Source organism: Doryrhamphus excisus, linkage group LG10 (assembly GCF_037039965.1).
Source record: "Doryrhamphus excisus strain RoL-2023G ecotype Guam linkage group LG10, RoL_Dexc_Guam_v1.1, whole genome shotgun sequence".
Lineage (NCBI taxonomy): Eukaryota > Metazoa > Chordata > Actinopteri > Syngnathiformes > Syngnathidae > Doryrhamphus > Doryrhamphus excisus.
The window spans coordinates 7069119-7090259 of record NC_136366.1 but is presented as its reverse complement, the minus strand read 5'-3'; the positions used below and the strand labels follow the sequence as shown (position 1 = coordinate 7090259).

At 41.7% G+C, this 21141-nt stretch overlaps 1 protein-coding gene across 1 annotated transcript in view; it reads right to left on the bottom strand.

Moving 5' to 3' along the window:
• brinp1 (bone morphogenetic protein/retinoic acid inducible neural-specific 1) overlaps positions 1 to 21141 on the bottom strand; it is a 124625-nt gene that overhangs the window by 71646 nt on the left and 31838 nt on the right. The window contains exon 2 of the mRNA XM_058065135.2: positions 17663 to 17930. Within this exon, the coding sequence (XP_057921118.1) occupies positions 17663 to 17880 (218 nt within the window). The 5' untranslated portion in view covers positions 17881 to 17930. The remainder of the gene's footprint in view (positions 1 to 17662; positions 17931 to 21141) is intronic.

Here is a 21141-nt window from a genome sequence, read left to right as displayed (position 1 = left end):
CAGTGGAATTTGGACATATCATTGCTTGTCCTCATTAGAGTGGAGCCTACCCAGTTGACTTCAGGTAGGGGGTGGGGTCCACCCTGGACTGGTGGCCAGCCAATCACAGGCCACATATAGACAAACAACCATTCACACTCACATTCATACCTATAGTCTCCAGTGAATCTTAACATGCATGTTGGAATATTGGAATGGGGGAGGAAGCCGGACTGTGGAAATGTCCAGACGGAGATAGGAACCGAGGTCTCCTCAAGGTTACCTGACTGTGTGGCCACCGTGCGGCCCGGCAAGGACAATGCTGGGGAAAGAACCACTCAGGAACCTGTGTGGTTTTGACCCATCGTTGTGATTGATGGCAGCTCATCCCTGGAGAAAGATGATGATCTCCTTAGAAGAGCTGAAAACATTCATTAATTCATTTTCTACTGATTTTTCCTCACGAGGGTCACAGGGTGCTGGAGCCTATCCCAGCTGTCTCGGGGCGAGAGGACTGGTGGCCAGCCAATCACAGGGCACACATATAGACAAACAACCATTCACACTCACATTCATACCTATGGACAATTTGGAGTCGCCAATTAACCTAGCATGTTTTTGGAATGTGGGAGGAAACCGGAGTACCCGGAGAAAACCCACATGCATGGGGAGAACATGCAAAATCCATACAGAGATAGCCGAGGGTGGAATTGAACTCGGGTCTCCTAGCTGTGAGGTCTGCGTGCCGCTCAAATTTAAATAATAACAAATGTAAAAAGTTATTGGTTATTGGGATCGGTCTTGAGACAAATATTTTGTGTATTGTGTACCTAATTATTTCCTTTGGGAGAATATGTTTTTCCAAATCGGAAGAAAATCCAAATGACCCGCGATGTTCCACTGTATTCATTACAAACCCTGAGTCGTGTCAGCCTAGCGAGTGATTAGTCTACAAAGGACCCCATCCCCACTGTGAAGTAACACTCAGAGCGCCTCATTAAATGAAGTCATTACTGAAGATACAAACAAGACCCCGTTTGCTTTTGAAGGCTTTAACAGACAACATAAAGTGTCATGTTTGTCTTATTTGTAATCCAAAGAAACCTGCAGACCAAACACAGAAAAATGGCCCCTCGAGTGCTGATTGAAATGTATTGTTTTAGGGAAGAAAATGTTAAGATTAAAGGTGGGTCAATATAGCCGGAAATTACACTTGGAGTGTGAGTTTCACGTCTAAAAAAAAAAAAACACGTCACATTTCCTGACACCTAAGCCCTTCTTGGAATTTCCTAGACAAATAGTTGGAGCGTCACAGGGTGTCGAAACCGGCGTGTGACAGGCTCTCCAGTTGTGGTTTACTGCAAGAAAATCTCGAAGCAATTAAAAAGAAAATGTCCCAGCAGGAGTCAAAGACAACATGTTTCTGGGAGCTTGAAAGAAGACATCAGAAAAGACAAAAAAAAAACATCCTCCTGTTTATCAAAGTACACAAATACACCCCCACAAGGTTATTTTGGACAATTCCAACCCGGCCTTCATTAGAGTATATTTGGAAAGAAACCAAAAAAAAAACAGCTGCAAGACGACAACGACCATTAATGATGAAAGCAAATACAATTGTGACATCCAGCTATAAACATGTGAGGGTTTTCACAACTCTTCACTTTTATTTGAAGCAGACAAGATGTTGTCGTAAAGGCCAACAGTGTTGCACTCGGCATTTTTTAAATATATACACACCTGTAAAAGAGCTGCGCAACAACAAAACATCCAGGAAGATGAAAGATGTTCTTATCTTTATCCACAGAGCGTGGTTGCAAATGAAAATGGCGTTCGTAAAACTGCATTTGATTTAAACCCCGGGCGGGCCAACTCCGAATCTGAGGTTCAAACTTTCCCAGGAAACTGAAAATGAAAGGATGCGGGATAACATGTCAATCATTGATTATATTATTTGTGCATATTATTCAATCAGGGCGGCACGGCGGCGAGTGGTTATCCCACAGACCTCACAGCTAGGAGACCAAGGGTTCAATTCCACCCTCGGCCATCTCTGTGTGGAGTTTGAATGTTCTTCTTCCCGTGCATGCGTGGGTTTTCTCCGGGTACTCCGGTTTCCTCCCACATTCCAAAAACATGCTAGGTTAATTAGCGACTCCAAATTGTCCGTAGGTATGAATGTGAGTGTGAATGGTTGTTTGTCTATATGTACCCTGTGATTGGCTGGCCACCAGTCCAGGGTGTACCTCGCCTCTCGCCCGAAGACAGCTGGGATAGGCTCCAGCACCTTCGTGACCCTCGTGAGGATAAGCGGTAGAAAATGAATGAATGAATGAATTCAATCAGGGCTGCACGATGGACGAGTGGTTAGAGTGCAGACCTCACAGCTAGGAGACCAATTCCACCCTCGGCCATTTCTGTGTGGAGTTTGCATGTTCTCCCCGTGCATGCGTGGGTTTTCTCCGGGTACTCCGGTTTCCTCCCACATTCCAAAAACATGCTAGGTTAATTGGCCACTCCAAATTGTCCATAGGTATGAATGTGAGTGTGAATGGTTGTTTGTCTACATATACCCTGTGATTGGCTGGCCACCAGTCCAGGGTGTACCCCACCTCTCGCCCAAAGACAGCTGGGATAGGCTCCAGCATGAATGAATGAATTAGTCAATCGGGTTGGATATTTTTGCTTTCTCATCCAGTTCAGCTGCCTTTTTTCCAAGATTGCCAAAGAATGTATTATCATCCCATACCTCCTTTGTAATAAGAAACAACCCTGTCTGTTACATTCTTCTCAATAATCAGATGACAAAAAAACATGTTATTCCCACACTGAATCAGTCAGCGAGATACAACATTTGAAATGCAATAACAACAAAACGAGATAAAAATGCTTCCTTTCACTGTGCTGTCTTAATTGTGCCTTTGCATGAAATTCAAACACAAAGCCAAAGCGGGCAAATGAGCGTCGGGTGGCGAGGGCACGGCCACAGACTTGTTTTTGCAGAAACGATGCAGACAAAGTTATTTTGCATTGTGGACATGGAAGAGAAACTACAGAATTCACTTAAGCAAAGCTTAATGAAATGTAAATCCTAATGGAATTGGCTGTACGTGGGTGTGGGGGGGGGGGTGTTTGGAGACACTAAGCGTGGACTCCCCCTGACACAAGAGGGAACCGACAACATCGGGTTTCATGCTTTGCTGAAGGATGAGCCTTTCATTTTGAAGTTGTGTTCCACCACCGACTTTTGGGGATGAATTGACTAATACTTGAAATGCTGCATAAGGAGGGCACAATAACGACATCAGCTCGGTCTGTCATCTTATGCAAAATGTACTGTCACATGACAAAATGATCTTTGTGTTACAACCCTGACACACCAGGAAGTGAAACATAAAGGGATAATCGTGTCAATCACATGTCAAACACGATCGTTACATCAATCTAATTTACATTCACAGGTTTTCCATCCATGCATTTTATATTCCACTTATCATTAGGGTCTCTGAGGTATGCTGGAGCCTATCCCAGCTGACTTTGGGCAAGGTACACCCTGGACTACGGCCTCCGGTTGAAACGATGAGCGCCAGGATGCCAAGTCTATTATTCATATCAACACCGGCTTTGAAGCCAGAGATTCTCCGGTACTGTGCAAAGTAAAATGGTACAAATTGGAATTGGGCCACACTGCCGAGCTGAGAGATGGCGGTGCACCATGACACCGACTTCAAGCTGCTTATACGAATGGGACGGGTACTTTGATCCAATAATGGAAATTTACCCCATGAATGACTTTGTGAAGCAATTTTGACTTCCCACACGATATTGACTCGTTCATCCCCACTCAGAACACCGTGTCCCCACCGTGGGACCTCATTCGATTGGATATTGGTAATGGTAATGGTTTAATTTCATTTGAACATGCATCAGATTACAATTGAATGCATCACATAATCAGTTCACAGTTGCACATGTCCAAAAGGAGTAGGAAGAAGGAAAGCTTATTAAATCCTACCTCTCTATCTGGTACTTTTACAATCAGTAACTGTTACATTTGTTCACTTCCTGCTTTCCTAATTGTTAATTTTTAATTTTTAATTTTTAATTTTTAATTTTTAATTTTTAATTTTTAATTTTTAATTTTTAATTTTTAATTTTTAATTTTTTTACTTTTAATTAATTAATTTATTTTTATTTCTTTCTTTTTTTTACTTTTTCTTTTTTTAATTTTATTTTTTAATTTTATTTTTGTCACGCACCGAAGTATAAGGTGATATGACCATACAATGATATAATGGGTACCATAGTAACTGTCAATACAGTGATATATATATAGCACATCATGATTCATATTTTGGGGAATTAGGTGAGATGTAACGAGATTAAATATGTCACATGACCTTTTGTTGTGGTTTACCTTGGCTCACGTTGTGTAAATCCAATTGTTCTGTGACTCCAATTATTTCAGCTAGAAAATCGAAAATCCCCAAATTTGCTAATCTGCATTATAAATGTTTTTGTTTCACTGAATGACAGCATTGACAACTGGTCTGCGCTCCTTTTATTTAAAAAACATATTATTATGAATATTATTATAATACTTCATACTCCAATTGTCGGTGGTAGCGTTCCCTGGAGGCTGGTAATAACAGGTATTGCTCTCTACTCTTGTTTCTCCTGGCATTATGCAGCAGCTGCAGGAAAATATGTATAAAAAGAGACTTTTCATGTTAATAAGGAGGCAAGGTCCAGCAATAAATCAAACAGACAGAGACACAATTGAAATCCTCTATGAAATTCAGCCAGCAAGAAGCTTTCCAAATATTATACAATGCATCTTAATCACACGCTACAGTGCACAAACAATATCCAGACAGACAGAGGTCGGGTGTTATTTTGCTTGACCTGAGCTGTTTGCTTGGGCTGGATTTATATATTTTTTCACTTCACGACTGGTACTCTCAAACGCAGCTACAGCTACAGTGTGTTTGCCGCGTACGTGAATTTCGCAGTTGATTTCATTGCTCAGGTGCTATAAATAGTAAGCAAAGCCAGATAGCATCAGTAAACATAGCCGCATACAATCGGAGTGACAGGCAATATTGCAGGTGACCTTTTTTGCAAATGCAGTTCTATCTACACATACAGTAGATTACATCGACTATGTACTGTAAAAAAATCAATTTAATACACTGAAACCACAGCCAGGACATATGGAAAGGCATTCATCAACATTTATGGTTACTTTTACCTTCGCTGATGATGTGATTTTTTTGGCCAAATACACAATGCGGCAGCAATACGAACACCACCTTCCTGTTTTGCTATGAGCTATTTCTTGAATTCAGTAGTGTTACTCACCTCAAGCCTCTGCTATTCTTTTGAGCACAGCATAAAAATAGGCCACAATGGAGACAAAAAGTTGCAAGTGCCAGAATTTGTTCAAGAAGGGGATAAATACTACCGAATTCAAGAAAAAAACTCATAGCAAAACCGGAAGGTGGCGTTTGTGTTGATGTCATTGCCACATTGTATCTTGCATGTAAAACTGGAATTGTCAAACTCTAAAACGTATGGTCGTATCACCTCGTAATTCGGTACATGACAAAATATAAAAAAATAATAAATAATTTTTTTTAAATGAATAAAATTAATTAAAAAAAATATTTAAAAAAATTAATTTAAAAATAAAAAAACTTAAATTATATTCGGAAAGCAGGAAGTGAACAAATGCAACAGTTACTGATTGTAAAAGTACCAGATGGAGGGGTAGGATTTAATATATCATTTAATATACATATCACCTTGTACTTCGGTACGTGACAAAAATAAAATAAAAAAAAATAAAATTAAAAAAAGATAAATTAAAAAAATAAATAAATAAAAATAAATTAATCAATTAAAAGTAAAAAAATTAAAAATTAAAAATTAAAAATTGAAAATTGAAAATTGAAAATTGAAAATTGAAAATTGAAAATTAAAAATTAAAAATTAAAAATTAAAAATTAGGAAAGCAGGAAGTGAACAAATGTAGCCGTTACTGATTGTAAAAGTACCAGATAGAGAGGTAGGATTCAATAAGCTTTGCTTCTTCCTACTCCTTTTGGACATGTGGAACTGTGAACTGATTATGTGATGCATTCAATTGTAATCTGATGCATGTTCAAATGAAATAAAACCATTACCATTACCATTTTTTGTGTTAATATTTTTTAGACTTGTGGCGTGTGAAGACAGCCAGCCAGCAAAGAACCGCTGATGATGTCATAGATTGTAATTTTTTTTTTGTGTGTTCTTTTCCTTTTTCATCACTGCCCAAGCTACATATTTATGTGTTCTCTATCATTTATCTCCTTATTGGAAACACAGGAAAGAAACAAACTAACTGTCGGTAACTGTTGAGGAAAGGAGAATGGGAAGGACTTAATCAATTCTGCTTCTTTCCTACTCCAGAAATGTCTGTATGGTGAAAATGTAAACATGTCATGTTCCTGAATGTAACAAATAAAAGCAAAATAAAAACAATCTGGTGATTTACATTCACATAAATGGAACTGAATTGAAACACATTCAAGAAAGTGCAGGCTGCTGGTGTATATAAGTACATATACTGTATATTTGTTATAAATATAAGTATATTATATACCGTACACAATAGTTGAATATTTTCTTTCTTGGTAAACATCTGTGTGCCATGTTTTGTTACACATTGCGTGCAGCTGATGAAACACTTCCCTCTTTGTCCCCCAGCATGAAAACAATAACGCTCTTTCAATCTCCATGCAACAAAAACCCAGAGCAAGGTCGAGGTATTCATGCAGTTAAAAAGAAACCTCTCCAATGTCCTGGCCGCTGCTTATTGTATCCTATCTACTTGCAGCTGAACTAAATTTGCTCCCTAATAACTGTCAAGTCACACGGCGAATGAAAAGCACCGTGTTGATGATTTCCTTACATTGAATATATCGGCCGTGTGCGTGTTCAACATAAATTGGAGGTATTGAATTGTCTCCGTGTCGTCTTTGCCGCTTCAAACTATTTGAAGCAATTTTGTTTGTACAGAGGGTGGAATTGAACCCTGGTCTCCTAGCTGTGAGGCCTGTGCGCTAACCACTCGGTGCACACCGTGCAGCAATGATGCAAATTTATGATCAGTAATAGACGTTGAGAAGGTGTTGGATTAAACAACCCTGCCTCGGTTAGCGTACATCCTGGTTAGCGTACGTCCTGGTTAGCGTGTTTTTCGGTTAACGTCAAAGGTTTTTGCTACATTTTTACCTCAATTTGTGTACATTTTCCGGTACACGTACAAGGTGGAAAGTTTAAAACGGCACGGTGTTGGTCACGATGCCTCTACTTTATTGGTTTTTCTTCAGCTGTACAATTTCAATGCACAGAGGGGACAACATGCAAACTCCACACAGAGGGTGGAATTGAACCCTGGTCTCCTAGCTGTGAGGCCTGTGCGCTAACCACTCGGTTCACCATGCAGCCATGATGCAAAACCTACGCATACACGGAGAAAACATGCAAACTCCACACAGAGGGTGGAATTGAACCCTAGTCTCTTAGCTGTGAGGCCTGTGCGCTAACCACTTGATCACCGTGCAACCATGATGCAAATTAATGATCAGTAATAGACGTTGAGAAGGTGTTTAAACAACCCTGCCTCGGTTAGCGTACGTCCTGGTTAGCATACGTCCCGGTTAGCGTACATCCTATGTTTTTTCGATTAACGTCAAAGGTTTTGTCAACATTTTTACCTCAATTTGTGTACATTTTAGTTAGCATGGGAATTTTAAAACGGCACGGCATTGGTCACGATGCCTCTCCTTTATTGGTTTTTCTTCAGCTGTACAATTTCAATGTTATATATTTTTTTACATTTCTGCCCCCAAAGCATTTGGAAAACAACCCATTGAGGGTGCCACACTTTCCAACAGTACGAATACAGCCAACACGTTGAAAATGTGCTACTAATTGGTTATTCCACCTAACCATGGCGATTTATAAGAACATAAGATGTTCCTTTTCTTAATTAAAGCTGGAGCTGTCACATATTTTTATCCGAAGAGCCATCAAAGACACCAAGGTGAAGAAGTCAGTGTAGATGTAAAGTATCACGGCTGCTTCACAGCCCTCCAGTGTGAAAATGAGATACATGTCATTTCTTGTTAAAGCCACTTATCAGGTCTTTGCCGTGCGACACCCTGGAGATGAGAACGAACACCCGGAAGATATCACTCCAAATGTCCTTCTTCGCTTCCTTCATACGTACATACTACATTTATATATTATTTTAATCCTGAACTCAATTATGAAATTGCATTGCTGTGAAAAAAACAAACTTTCCTTTTTCAAAATTGCAGCCTCCCGAGAAATAAATCTTTGGCCAGTTTGACCTTAATATGGTTTTATGAGGCTAAGCAGGTTGGTGGAATTTTGTCTATGCCTCCAACACACACAAATCTCTAAGATCCTCTGCCTTCATGAATATAAATGGTCCCAGCATAGGAACATTAAAAACACATTTTGGGGTCTCAATGTTGCTGTAGAGATGACTCTGGATACGCATTATACGATTCTCCAACCCATCCAAGATACATTAAAGGGCTGCTATTGGCAAAGCGTCAATAATTTAGAGGCCGGTGAGTTTTGGTGTCAATGCTTTTGCTGAATATACTCGTTAGCATCATCTTCTGAGTGGCAAATTTGGAACAAGGGTGTCATTACATTATGTTTTAACTTGGGAAATATGCTGGTAAAAAAAAAAACAAAGTGAGTGCTAATATTTCTTTACCGGTAACTTTGTTAGTAGTTATTCTTCCCTGTGTACCTGAATGATAAAATAATGGCTCACCTCAGCAAACAATAATCGGACTGTACATCTGTCAAATCAGCACATCAGATGCTCAAGCGGATCCCACATTAAAGTCAACTTCCTGTTTACAGCACGAGACAACCTGCCACACTCACTATTTCCAACGCATTGCGGACCTAAAGGAGCCAGAATAACATGTCCAACAAATTCAGTGTTTTGCTGAGAGTGAAAAATGACTCAGATGTTCTGTAGGAGGCCCTGAGTAAACTTTTTTTTGTGTGTATGTGTGTGTTTGTGTTGTGTAGGTCACATACAAATCACTAAAGATAAAAACTGGCAGCTGGGTGCAATAGGAAAAAAAACATTTCATATTTGCGAGTGAATAATTTAGGTATTGTGCTCTACTTTTCAAAAGTTGTATTTGTTTACTGTTGAGTGGAAGCTCTAATGTTGGGCACAATCCTTACCGGCCGATGGATGGCCTCCACAACAACACAGCAACACAGCAGCAACAGAACCAATGTTGGAACACATTCATAAGCTAAATACATACTTCAAATGCAGCTACTGCCATCGTGTGGAAGATAATCATTGTTTACTGACAAATCATTCCTGTTATTATTATTGAGATATTGTACTAGTTCACATCGTCCTCTCAAAAAGTGAACAAAATGTAAACAATAATATGTAAGCTAACACAAGATTGGAAGTGTCAGCATGTAGAAATTATGACGCAAATTCATTCATTCATTCATTTTCTACCGCTTATCCACACAAGGGAGCCTATCCCAGCTGTCTTCGGGCAAGAGGCAAGGTTCACCCTGGACTGGTGGCCAGCCAATCACAGGGCACATATAGACAAACAACCATTCACACTCACATTCATACCTATGGACAATTTGGAGTGGCCAATTAACCTAGCATGTTTTTGGAATGTGGGAGGAAACCGGAGTACCCAGAGAAAACCTACGCATGGACGGGGAGAACATGCAAACTCCACACAGAGGGTGGAATTGAACCCTGGTCTCTTAGCTGTGAGGCCTGTGCGCTAACCACTTGAACACCGTGCAACTATGATGCAAATTAATGATCAGTAATAGACGTTGAGAAGGTGTTGGATTAAACAACTCTGCCTTGGTTAGCATACGTCCTGGTTAGCGTACGTCCTGGTTAGCGTACGTTGCGTGTTTTTCGGTTAACGTCAAAGGTTTTGGCAACATTTTTACCTCAATTTGTGTACATTTTCCGGTTAACATGCAATATGGTGCACATCCGATCACGCGGCCTTAGCATTCAAGTAAAACTCAAGTACTTCATAAACACCGTTTGTGTACTGTAATATGAGATGGAAAAAGGCAGCTTTCAAGTCTGCTGGATTAAAAGTTAACCAGGGGTCTAAGCGTTACCCCGTGATATCAGCACCATGAACATCATGGCCAGTGTGACAGCTTTTCTAACAAATATTATTACATGTACATTTCACATAGTCCTTTCACCATATTAGACAGATTAAGCAGCTTGAAGCAGTAATGTGAGACGGGGCGGCGAGACCGACGTCTCCTCCTTGGAAAAGCTTGTTGCTCTTGTCGAGATTGCCAGTCTCGCGGGAGGGGTGGCAGCAACCCACGCAGTGAATTAGTCAGTGCTTAACCCTGGCACTTTCGTTCTCGCCTCCTGTTACTCCGCTAATTATCAGCCTTTCCTTGCTGGTGATTAGTCAGCCCACAGCTGGGGCTTTTTGCCACATAGGGAAGTGGCACGGACGTCATGTCAAAATAATAACACTATTTACACGTAAGATGCGACCTGCGCCAAAGCTGGACTAAAACCACAGTCCAGGAACGGAACTTGTACTACACCCGAGGATCGTGTTTATATTTTTGTTCCGGAACAAACCATTGACTTCAAAGGTTCCATTGCAGCTTAAAATGTACACAAGTTGGTATAAAAACAGCATTGATTCTGTAATTTCTGCAAGGTAATGTGGAGTTGTTTCTATTTCTGTTGGCTTCCATCTGTTTGGGAAATATGCGCCTGCGAGAAAATTATAGCTAGATTCTCTGACAATAGTAATTCCACAGATTTAATGGTTGGTGGACTTACAGATCTCTTGCTGATTAGCTGAAGTGAATCCTCAACATCCATGAGCTGGACGTGCTTAGTGCTTCAGTAAGCAAAAATGAGTATTGATGTCTGCCGCTATAGCCAAGGGCCTTGTGGCTGGCAGCTTGTTCATGGGATGGCCAATCGCAATTGTCTCCATCAACTGCTGGGCGACCATAACGGCAATGTAAATGGTACATCTTCACATTGAAATCTAATGTGTGTACAGATGGGATAGCTGCCAAAACCGATCCAACAACAAACCCGAGGTGAACAAAAACACACAAAAACACTTTCTTTTATTGGATTTGCTCGACTGGCCGTCTTATATTCGGTTCTGCAGATTCATATAAACAAAAACAGACTCCTTCCCCAAGCAAGTCAAAGAAGGACTTTACCTGAACTCGAGCTTGTATTGTTGTGTAGATAGAGCAGATGCCATGTGAGCTGCTGGTCATGCCGCACCGACATTGATATGATGGGAAGGTTTATACCGTGACGTATCAATATGTTGTATGAATCCATTATTGGATCAAAATATCCACCCGTTCTGTTGTCTCTACCGGTATAAATGGTCTCTAAGCGGTTTTAAATGGACTCCTTCTCTAAGTAAGTCAAAGCTTTCTCCAGAAGGACATTACCCGAACTCAAGCTTGTATTGTTGTGTAGATAGAGCAGATGCCATATGAGCTGCTGGTCACGCCGCACCGACATTGATATAATGGCAAGGTTTATATCGTGACATATCAATATGCTGTATGAATCCATTATTGGATCAAAATATCCACCCTGTCTGTTGTCTCTACTGGTATAAATCGTCTTTAAGCAGTTTTAAATGGTTTTATATACTAAACCAGTTTGGCAAGCTAGTAAAAATGATTTTCCAAACAAAGCGTTGCTGTGATGACAGCCTGAATAATAAAGGTGCTGTTTGTACTTTATGTGTGTGGAGGTGTGCTCAGTGAGTCAACAAAGCCTCTCCGGCTTTGAACCGGCCTCTTCCTCACATCGAGCGTGACCTCGGTGCAGCTGAAACACACTAGAGCCGCTTTCATGTCTCCAACACTTACATATACATTTTGGTACTTTTAGCACCTTCCTGTCATGCTACCTAATGGCGCCTCAACCCGTGTCACCATCCATCCTAATTCTTCAGTCTGTTTCATCGTTCCTGACTTCCTGTTACCTTGCCACGTCCTCTTCCTTTGGCTACAGTGGCTGCAGCCTGCTGAATTAAACATGGCCACAGCTAGCATGCGGACGTTATCAAATCCATCCAATTATAGATGGCTCATCCCAGCTAATGCGTGACCTGAGTCAGACAAAAGTTGTGCCTTGTTTCACTTTAAAAACAAATGAGGCTCTGATTTAGACGTGGAAATGAGAGCAAAGGAAATTTAAAAAAAAACGACTCTGTGTGATGAAAAAGTAAGAATTAGGGCACAGAGTGTTTGCATATGCAAATGAGACATGCAGACTGTTCATTTGAGGCTTATTGCTGATCAAGTGGTTGTCTGTGGACTGATTAAGAATAATTAATATTGCAAGGAAATGTTCATTAGTGCATAATGTGCTTACATACATAGTCACGTGTTATGGCGCACTGCATCAGGATGGAGACAAACGCTTTCCAGACGCGAGTAGTTTGAATCTGTGTACAATGCAAGTAGCACCAATTTGTGTAAAAGTGCGTCCCCACAGTGTCATGACTTGTCAACGCTGATAATGTCGCATGCGGCGACTCGCTTGGAGCAAACCATGTGCAAACGAGCAGCTTAACACTTTGACTGACGATTTGTGCTAATTGGGCGCCACCGGCTTTGTGTTTTTTTTGATTGTCATTGTGATCCACATGGTAATTACGGCTGAGTTCACACTTGCCATGTTTGCTTCGGTTTAGAGGAACGCTAGCGCTTTGGTCAAGTGGAACTGGGATAATCCAAACAAAAGGCGGGGGAGGGTCTAGGTCTGGTGGTAGGGATGGAATCCATGGAGTTTTTCTGTCAAAATTTTTTTAAGTCAAAAATGGATCTTTTAAATGCTCAAAAATTAAAATAGATGTTTTTATCATTTCAAGGCAAATGGCGAGCTAGTGGGCGGAAAGATGTTTGTATTGTATTTACAATGTTATTTGCTTAATCTCAAATGTTTCAAATGAATATTCAAGCTCATATTTTCCTACTGTAGCATTGGTTCTGTTATCCAGTGCTGATATTTGACTATAAAGCAAATTAAGGGGAAAAATACAAATAAAATTCATAAAACATAATTACCATTGCGGGCGCACAGACCTGGCTAACCGGAAAATATACTCAAATTGAGGTAAAAATGTTGCCAAAACCTTTGACGTTAACCGAAAAACATGCTAACTGGGATGTACGCTAACCAGGACGTACGCTAACCAGGACGTATCTTAACTGAGGCTCCCCTGTGTCGAAAAGGGTTGTTTAATTCAACGCCCTGTTCCGTCTTTGTTTGCTCTATTAATGATCTTTAGTTTGCACGGTGAATGAGTGGTTAGCGCGCAGACCTCACAGCTAGGAGACCAGAGTTCAATTCCACCCTCGGTCATCTCTGTGTGGAGTTTGCATGTTCCCCCCGTGCATGCGTGGGTTTTCTCCGGGTACTCCGGTTTCATCCCACATTCCAAAAACATGCTAGGTTAATTGGTGACTCCAAATTGTCCATAGGTATGAATGTGAGTGTGAATGGTTGTTTGTCTATATGTGCCCTGTGGTTGGCTGGCGACCAGTACAGGGTGTACCCCGCCTCTTGCCCAAAGGCTCCAGCACCCCCTGCGACCCTCGTGAGGAAAAAGCGGCAGAAAATGAATGAATGAATGAATAATTACCATTGCCACTTGTGTTTGTGCAGGCAATTTTCATTCAGTAATTTAGCATTGTGATGATAAATACTACCTCGAGTGAAGTGGAAATGGCGTCATAAAACACGCATTTTAAATGAGTATCCTCCTGTGGTATATATTCCATGTATTTGTAAAGCAAACAAAAGGCTTTAGTTTTTTCTGTATAATTGGAACGATCTGTTGCTTTATTTGATACCTGATTTAGTTTCCCCTCTGTGGGTCATGGTGGCTGTTCAAAAAGTGATCAATCAAGAACTTTGCATTTTCATCAATATTTCTCAATGTAAATAACATCCTCCACCTCCGTCTTTGATTGCAGTACAATAGCGTTTTTCAGGCCTTTAAAATGCATTAATGGTCACCGGATTTGCATTTATATTGGATTTTCACAAGTACCTGAGGTAGAGCAAACAAAGACGGAAGAGGAAACATATGAAAGACATTGGAGGCCGTCATGCAGTACAACCCAGAGAAGAAGCGATGCTACTGTGAGCCAAACTGGGCTGAATTAGAAACATTAACCGCACTTATATATCCGGTGTGTGACTTTTTTTTGTGCCGCATGAATGCTTTAAAGCACGCTTGAAGATTACAATCAACGGCGAGCGCAGTGTTGATGATTACTTCAAGTCAACAAGTTTTTTTGGAGACACTTAAGTCTAGACGGAGAGAATAATTGGTTCCTTGTGGCGCATCCGTCCCCTTCAAGCAGCACTGACCTTTTCAGAGGACGAGACAAGAGGCTGCCACCTCCTAAAGCGCCGCTCATCCTCTGTATTAGACGCCAGACCCGCGTTTATTAAAGATGGGCCAGATTTGTTTGTCGACGATCAGGTTGGCATTGTCCGTGCGGCGTGCCTCGGGGGTAATTGTGCGTGATAAGAGAAGTCAAAAAAAAAAAAAAAAGAGTTTTGTGTCGCTCTGCAAATCTGATTCGACCACTTTCCTCCCGCTAAGTCGCCGAGGCTGACAACGTCCCCTGGGAAATTTACAAAGCTATTCAGCGCTCATTGGCGCTTAGAGGAGAGCACGGCGGGGCTATCGTGGGCTTTCATTCCAGCAAAACACTACACCAGCTGATGTCGCTGATTTCCTCGCCTCTCTGCTTGAAGATGTGGCCGTCATTGAACATGACATACTGCTACTTCTACTTGAAAACTAAATTGGCCCGACCACCAGTCCATTTGGACCAACGCACCCAAGACTCATTGGGTTTGGATTTTGGCTTGGAGGAAAAAAGGTGTTCCACCGTATCAGCATTCACATTAATGCTATAGTGCATCCGAATATTATTATTACAACCATGTGATATCAATCCAATCGCAAACAGTAAATGTGTATCATATAGCTTCCTTATACTTCTAAATACTTTTGGACAAAAAATGTTACAAGAACATAAAATGCAAAAGAGGGCTGCATGGCAGTCGAGTGGTTACAGCTAGGAAACCCACTAGGAAACCTTTGACGCTAACTGAAAAACACGCTAACTGGGATGTACGTTAACCGGGACGTACACTAACCAGGGCGTACGCTAACCGAGGCTCCCCTGTATTGAAAAGGGTTGTTTAATCCATGCCTTCTCAACGTCTATAACTGATCATTAATTTGCATCAATTTGCTGCAAGGCGGTCGAGTGGTTAGCGCGTAGGCCTCACAGCTAGGAGACCAGGGTTCAATTCCACCCTTGGCCATTTCTGTGTGGAGTTTGCATGTTCTCCTTGTGCATGCGTGGGTTTTCTCCAGGTACTCCGGGTTCTTCCCACATTCCAAAAACATGCTACGTTAATTGGCTACTTCAAATTGTCCATAGGTATGAATGTGAGTGTGAATGGTTGTTTGTCTATATGTGCCCGGTGATTGGCAGTCCAGGGTGTACCCCGCCTCTTGCCCAAAGACAGCTGGGATAGGTACCAGCACCCCCGCGACCCTTGTGAGGATAAGCGGTAGAAAATGAATGAATGCATAAAAAAATGCAAAAGCAAAACAAAGCGATCAATAATTGTTGTTGCCAGTTGTTGACAATGTCAACTGGAATCAATTAGTTTGATAAATTTGTTCATGTATTTAGTCCAAATATCATTATCGGCAGAAATACACTAAGACTCAATTGTCATGCCAATATTGGTTCATAATATTAGTCATCCGTTTTTCATACCAAAATGATATTTCTTTGACCAATCCTCTATGGTTTGACAGATGTAAAAATCCGTCCTCTTTAAAAGTACACATGGATTGTTCGCAGAAGGAGACAAGACCATGGCACTGCAGCTTCCCAGCGGGCCCACCCCCCCCCCACTCTCTTCCGCCCACCCCACATACAAACACACTGTAAGTTGCAAGAAACCACTACAGCGCTCCGCACTTTAGAAGTCTTGCCTCTGAGAATCACATGGCGCGTGCACCAGCCAGCTCCAGTGGAGGAACATATTATGCAAATGTCTTGTTTACTGTTCATGTGACAATACTGAGGTACGGAACCCGGGGGGGGGGGGGAGCCGAGCGACTGAGGCGACTTTCCAAGAGACACCGAGGAGCGAGACAGAACAAACTCAGATGGAGAACAGTCAAAGCAATATGGCGAGCGACTTGATTTTTATACTCTGACTCAGGTTTTTCTTTTTCCCTGAAATCGTGTTTGCAGCAGGGTGAGAGGAAAACTGAATCTCATAAGACTGCAAGCACTACTCTATCTACACGGCATTAGGGATGTAAAGTGGGAACACTGTTTGGGGGGGGGGGGGGGCATTGGAAGCACGCCATATTTGGAGGAAGGTCGGTATTTCCCAAATGGGAAAACTCATTGGAAATAATTGGATAGAAGTGTGCTCCTTACTGCTATTACAACATCGGTTCTGTATATACAATATACTAGGGAACCATGGTTTCTCATGCACTCCAAATCATCATCAAGTTCATCTTCATCAGCCAGCAGCTTGATCTACTTTTGCATGTGAGTTCATACAATCATCCCTCAGAATATTGCTATAATTCTAATAATGCAATAAAAGGTGATGAAGTCTGGTGCTTGTGTGTCATTACAGTAACATTACGAACATCTCGGGACCGCCACTACTATTATAAACTATGATACTACATATCTTCGCAATATTTTTGTTCGTTCAGCCATTTTGATGCTTGAAAATGCTTAATACAGGCAAAACATATGCAATCATATTTAGTGACTAACGGGACGAATTCAACCACCAAACAGCATTATTTATTAAGATCCTTATATTTTTCAAAAGGTATACCACATCTCTGCTGGTCTCTGGACTTTGGTTTTAGGTTTCTGTAGGACTGTTGGCATTTCCTTGAGAAATGTACAACTTGATGCCCCCCCGCCGCCCCCGACATTCATCATAGTTGACTTATTAAATGAACACACAGTCTAAATCCAAGCTGTATTTTTTTCCCGGGGCCAACTCGGCGAAGGAGGTAGAGTGGCCGCATTTGGTAATTGCTTGATCCCGCCTCCTGCGCCACGTCTAAGTGTCCTTGTGCTAGACACTGAACCCTTAAGAGCTCCTGATGAAGCGGTTTCGCACCCTTGCAACGCTGCCATCGGTGCATGGACGTGGGTGTGAGTAGGTGTTTGAGAGGCGATGCAATGAAATGTTACACAGCGCCAAGGACTTAAGTGCTGTTTTTTTTTTTTTTGAAGAAGTGCTACTGTATAAATGCCCTTTATTTATGGTGGCCTTTTGCGGTGATAAAGCTACTTGCCCGTTGTTTTCCATTAATGCTACTTGGAATATTTTCAAAGTCCCTTCATAATAAACGGCTTTATCAATTTCCAATGAGAGGTGATAATAAAAAATGCTTACTCGCTAGGTGAAAATGCACCGCATGTCATGTAGCTTTATGCAACATCTCCACAGAAGACGCCTACTCACCTATAAATTTTATATCTGGTCGTGAATCCTTGGCGGAATCTATCCACAAAGGACAGATAACTGCGTGAGTGGTGGAACGGTCCACGGTCGGAGATGAGCCAGTCATACTGCTTGGCGACATGTTGCTCAGTGGCCAACGGGTCCTGGCGGGAAGACTGAACTGTTATATGGTCCCATATAAACAGGAAGCAGATGACCTCAATAAACCTCCAGTTCATGCTTTTTTTTCAGCCGCTCTCTGTTCATTCTCGCTCCATTATGCGGAGACCTGATGGGAAAGGGAAGACAAAAGGAGGGAGGAGGGTAGGGTGGAAGAAAGAAAGCAAACATGAGGTTAATTGTTCCGTATAGATGAAGGAAAACATCATGGACTGTTTTGTCTTCGACTGTGATGCCGCTCATCGGGTCAGTTTCTGTTCTAATTGTGGTGCGACAACCCAACTGGCAAATAACCAATTCATTTAGACTCAAACTTGCATATGTAGCACATGTATGTGGTTAGCATGTCGCCTTGTGAAGAATGATGTTGTAACAGTAACACGCATCCCTAGAGCTTGGCTAGCTCTGCCATGTCGGACGTGCCATGGCTGACCACAGTGTTAAGATGATGTTATGTAATATTGTCGTCAATGTTTTGTGTATTATGTGACTAGAATACTACACTGTTAACCTCCAGTCAATTTTATTCATTGATAATTTTGATGTTTTTGGAAAAATGTAATATAATGTGGGAGCGATGTTAAAACCATGATATAACAAGGGACGACTGCGATATGGGTACTTTTTGTTGAAATATGTCCTAAAATGTTATCTCCGGTTTCCTCCCCCATTCCAAAAACATGCTAGGTTAATTGACGACTCCAAATTGTCCATAGGTATGAATGTGAGTGTCTTATCAGAGGTGAATGCTAAGGCTGCATTATCGGATGTGCACCGTATTGCACGCTCACCGGAAAATATACACAAATTGAGGTAAAAATACGTTACAAGAACATAAAATGCAAAAGAGGGCTGCACGGCGGTCAAGTGGTTAGGAAACCCACTAGAAAACTTTTGACGTTAACCGAAAAACACGCTAACCGGGATGTACGCTAACTGGGACGTACACTAACCAGGACATAAACTAACCGAGGCTCCCCTGTATCAAAAAGGGTTGTTTAATCCATGCCTTCTCAACGTCTATTACTGATGATTATTTTGCATCATGGCTGCAAGGCGGTCAAGTGGTTACTTTTTGTTGAAATATGTCCTAAAATGTTATCTCACTCCGGGTACTCCGGTTTCCTCCCACATTCCAAAAACATGCTAGGTTAATTGTCTCCATAGGTATGAATGTGAGTGTCTTGTCAGAGGTGAAGACTGCATGATCGGATGCGCACAATACTACACGCTAACCGGAAAATATGCACAAATTGAGGTAAAAATGTTGCCAAAACCTTTGATGTTAACCAAAAAACATGCTAACTGGGATGTACACTAACCGGGACGTACGCGAACCAGGACGTACGTTAACCCGAGGCTCCCCTGTATTGAAAAGGGTTGTTTAATCCAACGCCTTCTCACGTCTATTACTGATCATTCATTTGTACGGTGGTTGAGTGGTTAGCGCGCAGGCCTCACAGCTAGGAGACCAGGGTTCAATTCCACCATCAGCCATCTCTGTGTGGAGTTTGCATGTTCTTCCCGTGCATGCGTGGGTTTCCTCCCACATTCCAAAAACATGCTAGGTTAATTGGCGACTCCAAATTGTCCATAGGTATGAATGTGAGTGTCTTGTCAGAGGTGAATGCTAAGACTGCATGATGGGATGCGCACCATATTGCACGCTAACCGGAAAATATACACAAATTGAGGTAAAAATGTTGCCAAAACCTTTGATGTTAACCAAAAAACATGCTAACTGGGATGTACACTAACCGGGATGTACGCGAACCAGGACGTATGTTAACCGAGGCTCCCCTGTATCGAAAAGGGTTGTTTAATCCAACGCCTTCTCATGTCTATTACTGATCATTAATTTGTACGGTGTTTGAGTGGTTAGCGCGTAGGCCTCACAGTTAGGAGACCAGGGTTCAATTCCACCCTCGGCCATCTCTGTGTGGAGTTTGCATGTTCTTCCTGTGCATGTGTGGGTTTTGTCCCCCATTTCAAAAACATGCTAGGTTAATTGGCAACTCCAAATTGTCCATAGGTATGAATGTGAGTGTGAATGGTTGTTTGTCTATATGTGCCCTGTGATTGGCTGGCGACCAGTCCAGAGTGTACCCCGCCTCTCGCCCGAAGACAGCTGGGATAGGCTCCAGCACCCCCGCGACCCTCATGAGGATAAGCGGTAGAAAATGAATGAATAAATGAATGTTATCCCGCATCCTTGGTAGGGAATCTTACAATGCCATCTGACTTTTTCACTAGATAGTTTTTCCAATAGAGCCTGCATAGCTAGAGTATATTAGCACCCTCCACGCACTGTAAGTCATTAGAATAGTAAACAGGAGCTTGTTTCCATGAATTATTGAGATGCCAACACTTTGAGGCTGTACAAATTGACCTACAAACAAATCTAAACAACGACTACATTGAGGTTTCATTTCACCTTAACGACACCGTGACTACAACAGCATAAAGATTATTCCACACCGCAGTGAGATTCATAATTTAGCAACCTCACATCCTGCTTGGCGGACGAAAGGAAGCACAATGTTAACAACATTTGGCGAGTCGGTACATTAAAATACTATATGTCCTCATTGTGTCGACTACCCCTCCCAATCATTTTTTTGCTCAGAAGTGAAATTAAGGCACTTTGTTAACGATAAGGGGGGAAAAAAATCATCAGTAATTGCATTCGTAGACTTTGCCCCCTGGCCGTGGGGCAGCCAACCGAGTGCTATCAAGTGTGACTGTATGAAATCTTTCCCATTTCATGCTTTATTAGACAATAACATCATAAAAGAGCAGACTAAAATGTAATGGGCCTAATCTGGTCCTACTAAATAGATGATGAACGCCGCGATACCTAACGTTAAATGTCACTGGCACAGTTAAAAGCTTGATTGTTTTGTGCCATTCTGGTTAAATTACAGTACTACTGTACATTTTGTCATGGGATTTGATTAGGAGACACATGACAATGTTGTCAACATTGCCATTCTTACCTCCAGGTGTGCACAAACAGTTTAAGCTACAGGTAAGATAAGATAATATATGCCTTTATTCATCCCTCAGTGAAGAAATTAGCATAATATTGCATAATAAATGTCATAATAAATGTGCATAAATTTGGGCTGCACGGCAGTCGAGTGTCGAGTTAGCGCGCAGACCTCACAGCTAGGAGACCAGGGTTCAATTCCACCCTTGGCCATCTCTGTGTGGAGTTTGCATGTTCTCCCTGTGCATGCGTGGGTTTTCTCCGGGTACTCCGGTTACTCAATCACTCACGGTTGAAGCCATTTGTAAGGGGGGGGGGTCTCAGAACGTAT